The sequence below is a fragment of the Caenorhabditis elegans genome, chromosome II (assembly GCF_000002985.6).
Source record: "Caenorhabditis elegans chromosome II".
NCBI lineage: Eukaryota > Metazoa > Nematoda > Chromadorea > Rhabditida > Rhabditidae > Caenorhabditis > Caenorhabditis elegans.
Window position 1 is genome coordinate 4,179,712 of NC_003280.10, and position 6,340 is coordinate 4,186,051.

Here is a 6,340-nt window from a genome sequence, read left to right on the forward strand (position 1 = left end):
TCTGCCTGAAATTTGGTTTAATTTCCAATTAAGAAATCCTGTACTTTCTGTAAATTGTAGAAACTCAATTAGTAAGACTTTTCTATAATATGGCGTCTTTCTTTCAGTGTTCGAAAACCCAGTTTTTCCAGTATAAAAGCCTCAAACAATACGTCATCTTGTTGACCTGGAACTGATCACAAACAAGAACTTTATTGAAGAAACTTTAATATCACAAACACACAATACACACTTGGCAGTGGTTTTCGACTTTTCGGCTATAAAATGATTCGTTCGAAAATAAAATTGTCTATTGACAGTTCTTCTTCTTCTTCTTTTAGATTTCCTAATTCTTGTACTCTTTTTTTCTGTTTTTGTCAATTCTCTGCGTCTCTTGTGTGTCTGCGTCTCTGGAAACATAAACATCTGACTGAGCAATAAAAGTTTGTTTTCAAATAACACAGACACCATTTTAGTTGACCATTTCGTTTTCTTTTTCCCGCTATTGACAGCCTACGTTTTTGTGGTTTTTTCTCTCTTTAAAATTGTCTTTTTAGATATAAATGGCTGAAAATCAAAACGAAAACGTTGCAAAAATGAAGCAAACTGAAAATTTCGAAAAATGGAATAACCTTCCCCCGGAGATCAAGTTGATGTTCACTAGGACACTGGATTTTGAAACAAGGTAATTTTTGAACTAATAATTTGAAATTTGAACTTGAAAATAGCTCCATTTACAATTGAAAATGCATATAACTTTACGATTTATGAACAAAAAATATGGTCTCGGCACGACGACAAGGCCTGTGCGCCTTTAAAGTTACCGTACCGAAAACCCCTTTTTATTTTGCAATTAGGTGCTAAAATCAATTATATTCTTTTTTTTTTGAGTAATTGAATAAATTGAATAAATTTTGAAAAATATTTTTCGGCCAATGTTCTCAAAAAAAATCCGAAAAATATATGTATATATACATATAAATATATATAATATATTTAATTCGGTAAATTATTATATAATTTACCAAATTTTTATTAAACTTTGAAAATAAGTATTTTTTTAATTCACTAAAAAATTCAGAAAAATATACATATAAATCTGAAAAAAAAATTTATTTAAGTATTTTTTTTTGTTATTTAAAGATGTGAAAAAAAGTATTTTTTAGCATAACTTTTAAAAAATGTGTTTTCTGATCAATCAAATATTTTTTAATATTTTGAAACAAAAAATTCTGGAACACTTTTGAGAATTAAAAAAAACCCCTCTAGTAGTTTCCAAAAATTTCAGAACCAATCTCCGCAATACCGCCTCCACCGAAAAATCAATCGTCGACATAGAGAGATTCAACTTCGACAGAGTTCAAATCTTCGGCTCCGAATGTATGGTAGAAGCTACAAAAGGCACAGAAGGCCTGTTCATTGGCGATTCCTGGACAGATCAACTCAACGCAAATCAGTTCATCCCAGCTCTGGCGTTTATTCTCACCAGCTGCTCAATTGAAAATCTGGATGTTCTGGATTCCAGAAGCCTTGTGAATTTGGATGAGTTGAATAAGCAAGTGCCACTGGAATCAATTCAAGTAAAGAATTTCAACGCAGATACACATGATGATGTGATGGTTTCTTTTCTACTTGATAGATGCTGGAAAAACGTGGATTCAATGGAGTTGTACCCGGGGACCGTGCAGTTTCTGGATAAGCTTCCGATTATTCCTTCGGTAAGAATTAAAAGTAAGAAATAAAAAATTAAGATTGAAGTTGTAAATTCAGGTAATGAACACAAAACGTTTGAAAGTCAAAAACAACTTTGATGACATGAAGCCCTATCATTTGCGGCAGTTTGTTGAGGTAAAGCTCTTAAATTGAGTTAGCCTGACTGAAATTTTTCAATCCTCAAATTCCAGAACTGGATAACGAATGACTCTGAAGTCGGCACCAAGCTTGAAATCACTTTTTGTCGTCGGGAAATTTTCGATCCTGTGGTTTTCGATTTTCAGTCTCAAAATCGAAAAATGTAGGTTTAATTTGTTCTACTTGAACGCTTATATCTCGGTTCCCTTTGATTTTATCAAAAAATTGTGAACTGACAAAATACGTGAAAATCATTTTTCTACATTTTTACAGTTGACCAAATTTTAATACATATTATTACAATCGAGATATAAGCCGTCAAAGTAAATCTATGGGGGTGGGGATCAGTTTTCCAAATTTAAAATTCCAGATCCGAAAACGACGGATTGGTGAAAATCACGACAGAAAATAAGGAAAAGAATATACTTTTGAAATTTGTTCCCAGGGATTATTTGGAAGACATCAAATGCGTTGTGATACCTTCGAGTGTGAAAGAGGCCGAATATGAAGAGTGGCTTAATTTTTGAGTTTCAGGCTTTTTAAAGTACTTTTATATGTCAATAAATGAACAAATTCTTAATTTTCTATAGTAGGTGTTTTATAGCAGGTAGGCACGCCTTATGCCGACATGCCTGCTTTTTTCATTTCCATATTTAAATTAGCTGTAAATGTTTCATTAGATATAGGTATTTCATAAAAGGTAGGCACAGCTTTATGCCTACGGGCCTGCCTACTTTTCATGTCAATCGAACTCTACCATGCACAGTTTGTGCACAATTCTAACTATTAGAATGACATCTAGATGTACGTGAACATCAACGTAGGCACAAAGCAGGTAGGTGTATGTCGCCTTGAAGACAGGCATCCGATATAGTTTTTCTAACAAAAAAGTACTATTTTCCCTAGAATACTTTCACATTTTGAATTAATCTATTCCTCCTTCCCGGGATCCCATTGTCTGTGCACATTTGCAATAGCTCTGCGACACTCCACTATTTATTGGCCCAATAGGGTCAATAAGGGGCCCCAAAAGGCAAATTGCACAATGGATCGATGGGAAATTGAAGAGCGTTTGAGCAGTATTTTCTGCTCTACTGCCTTGCATTTTTACTAGTATACTGCAAAAATGGCACCCATTTCGAATGCAGCTACAGTTGAGAAATTGATAAAGAAAGTTGCTGATGGTGATGATGTGAGTTTTTTTTTCATTTCCATTATTAAATTTAATGTGAATTCTTCATTAGTTATAGGTATTTTATAGAAGGTAGGCACAGCTTTGTGCCTACGCGCCTGCCCTGATTACAGATTATTTAAATTCATTATTAACATTCGATAGACTGAGGAATGAAACTAAATGTATGTGTGCACTGACAGTAGGCACAAAATAGGAATAGGTCGCTTTAGGCTTCCTATTCATGCCTACCTCATTTTCCTGCATCACGCCTACATCATACCTACCTTCTTACATGAAATTTAAAACAACTAATATTTCCAGATCGTCACCGCCGTCAAATCTCTTGCTGTCCTCAATATTCCACTAAAACTAGCCGTTGATCTTCAAATTGTGGAGGTGCTAACTCCCTTATCAAGCTCCCCACTTCTCAATGGACCAATCCATGAGATTTTGAAGAAGCTCGAGGGGAAAAGAGAGAAAGAAAATTCTGGAAAGAGCCCGCTGAAAAAGAAGACGTCTATCAGAAGAGTTTCAAGCACGAAAGGAGGATCAAAGAAGAGGAGGTCTAGTCTAGTGACAAAGAAGATTCAGGAGGTTCCACCGAAAGATGAACCCCTTGAGAAGGAGAACTGTAAAACTGTAAGTCTTATAGATTTTTTTACTTTGAAATTGTTTATTTTTCAGACCTCAAATCGCTCTAGATTGTTCAAGAAGAATGAGCCGACAAAGAAGGACTCGTCGATTTGGAAGAGAATCAAAAATGTTCAAGCATGATAATTTTTGTGTTTAATTTGTTATGCAACTTGGAAATGAAAATTTTTCAAACAATTATTTATCTTTTTTTTCTTTAAATTTTTCAAAAACAAAAATGACGAAGATTATTCGACGTGACAGTGGCATTGTCTTGCTAACTTCAGTAACGAACGAGATTTACTACGAGATTTTCCAATATTATTATTATTATTATTTACTTTAGAACCTGATGTGTTCCTTATTGTCAACTTCATTTTTTGAGGGATTTTACAACAATGTGTAAAGGTGAGTCTTATAAAATATAAAAAAAAATAATTTGTGAACTGCATTTTCAATTTTTAAAATCGGAAAACGGAGACAACGATAAATTCCGCAAACCGAGGTAGGTAACACAAAAGTATATTAAATTTTTAAAATAAATGTGAACATAAGGCTGCCGGTAGGGCGCGGGAGAGGGCTACTGAAAAGGCGCCTATTTTACGCCTCGGTGCATTGTTTACGAACTTAGAGCATGACGCAATGCTCATTGTCCATCATATCACACCACCAAGCATCCATAGATCAAAATTTTGCCTCATTATTTCGTTTCAATTTCGATCCTCCTCCTCTCTCCTCCACCTCCATCTTCTTCTTCCCGCATCTCTTCTTCACCCCGTTCCCACCATCAGAAACAACTGCTCCATTTCCCTCTCTTTCTCTCGTCCATCCTCCAACATTTTAATACTCTCTATTCATCCCGCCCGGGGGGAGGCTGTACTACAACTTTCTTTCTCTTCCTACCTCTCCTTCTGGGAGAGATGGAGAGAGGAAGAGGATTGATTTCATCGAGCAAGAAGCTTTTGATTTTCGAAATGATTTGTCTCTCTGTCTCCACCTCCCACCCCCAATATTTATTTACTTGTCTAGATCGAGTGCCTAACTTGTTTGATTTTTGAAAAACTTGAAAAAATTTAAAAACCAATAGCTTTATGTTTTCTCTAAAGCGTTCCTCAATTTTTGAATCAGAAATTTGAAATCAAATTATTTTTGCTCAACTTTGGCCTAGTTGTCACTGGTTTTGATTTTAAAAAAATGTTAAGCTGAAAAAGTATAGATTAAAACCACGTGGTGTCAGGGTGTCTTATTTTGGTTTGATTTACGTAGATCTACAAAAAATGCGGGAGTTGAGACGCTGACGTCACATTTTTTAACAAAAAACTCCCGCATTTTTGTAGATCAAACTGTGATGGGACAGTCTGAAACCACGTGTCAAACCTTGAACTATATTTTTATAGTTTAGCTGTTTTTGATAATCTAAAAAGTAATCAAGATATAATCTTTCAAAGTGGATTAATGCCAATTGATTGACGAAAATTTGGAAATTTTTCCTAATTTATTTTTCCAGTTTGAAGAGTTTAAAGCATAACTTCAGATATTTTCTGAAACGGTGAAAATTTACTTTTTTTCCTAGGTTTTGTCCAGATCTCTAGGAAGGTATACAAAATTCTGAAAGCAACATTTTTTTGCTCAAGATTTTTAAAAACTTTCTCTCGAATTTCGTAACTTTTTAATAACTTTTGTTAGAGAAAAATTTTCATTTTTATAAACTATATTTTTAGCTATATTTAAAATAGTGCACGTATTTTTTTCAAATTGAAATATTTTCATTTCCCATATCAATTCGGCTAGATGTGAAAGTATTTTTGAAAAATAGTTTTTTGTTTTGAAATTTCAACTTTAATATGATGAACTTTTTCTGTTAGAAAGTTTTCTGAACTATTTGAAAAATTAAAAAAAACCGTCCCAGAAAATATTTTTTAGTACAAACCAACATTAGTTTTGCTATGTTCTTAAAAGGGCTGTGAATACACCTTGCCCATGTGGTTTCAGGTTTTCCCATTACGCTTTGATCTACAAAAAATGCGGGAATTTTATGCTCAAAAATGTGACGTCAGCAAGTTCTGAACCTTGCGAACTCAGTTGAGATCTCTGCGTCTCAACTCCCGCATTTTTTGTAGATCTACGTAGATCAAACCGAAATGGGACAACCCACGTAATTGCCATCAAAATTTGGCACAATGTTCTCATTGCGAACGGTAGCTTTTAGGTTAGGATAACAATGATTTTTGGGATTTGTAAGATTTCAGGACTTTCGTCTGAAACATTTTCCCAATTTTCCTGCCAAGGGAAACTCCCAAAAGTTTTCTACAATTTTTGCAAATATTCTATTTTTTTCAACTACTGGAACACCGCCGTTCCGCATGTTTTTGGCGCTCAACAAATGTTGTTTTTTTCTTCCCTCAATATTTTCCATTTAATATCTTCCTCATTTTGTGTATCCCTTTCAACTACTACCACTCCACCCAAATCACAGAGAGTTGGTTGACAGCAAAAGAGTTCATGGCTTTTCACTGTTGTTTTGCCTCTTCTCTTCTTCACAAGTTTTGCCATCGCAGAGCCGCCAGCTTTCTGCCTCATCGTCGCGACTTGAGAGCCATTTTTTCCGTGTCCCCCGTCCCGTCCCTCAACTGCATTACATTGTAGAAGGGGACGGAAGCTGGTAACTTGAGCAAGGCTTTTCAAGTATAAAATGCAGAAAAAAAT

At 34.7% G+C, this 6,340-nt stretch overlaps 2 protein-coding genes across 2 annotated transcripts; both read left to right on the forward strand.

Moving 5' to 3' along the window:
- Positions 1–536: 536 nt before the first annotated feature.
- On the forward strand, positions 537–2,408 carry R03H10.1 (F-box associated domain-containing protein). Its single transcript, NM_062334.4, has 5 exons — positions 537–664; positions 1,268–1,697; positions 1,750–1,827; positions 1,884–1,993; positions 2,201–2,408. Exons 1-5 carry the CDS (start codon positions 543–545, stop codon positions 2,355–2,357), a joined length of 897 nt encoding a protein of 298 aa, NP_494735.3. The 5' UTR covers positions 537–542; the 3' UTR covers positions 2,358–2,408.
- A 545-nt stretch (positions 2,409–2,953) lies between these two features.
- Positions 2,954–3,834, forward strand: R03H10.11 (uncharacterized protein). Its single transcript, NM_001356830.4, has 3 exons — positions 2,954–3,022; positions 3,326–3,643; positions 3,689–3,834. Exons 1-3 carry the CDS (start codon positions 2,957–2,959, stop codon positions 3,776–3,778), a joined length of 474 nt encoding a protein of 157 aa, NP_001343776.1. The 5' UTR covers positions 2,954–2,956; the 3' UTR covers positions 3,779–3,834.
- Positions 3,835–6,340: the final 2,506 nt, after the last annotated feature.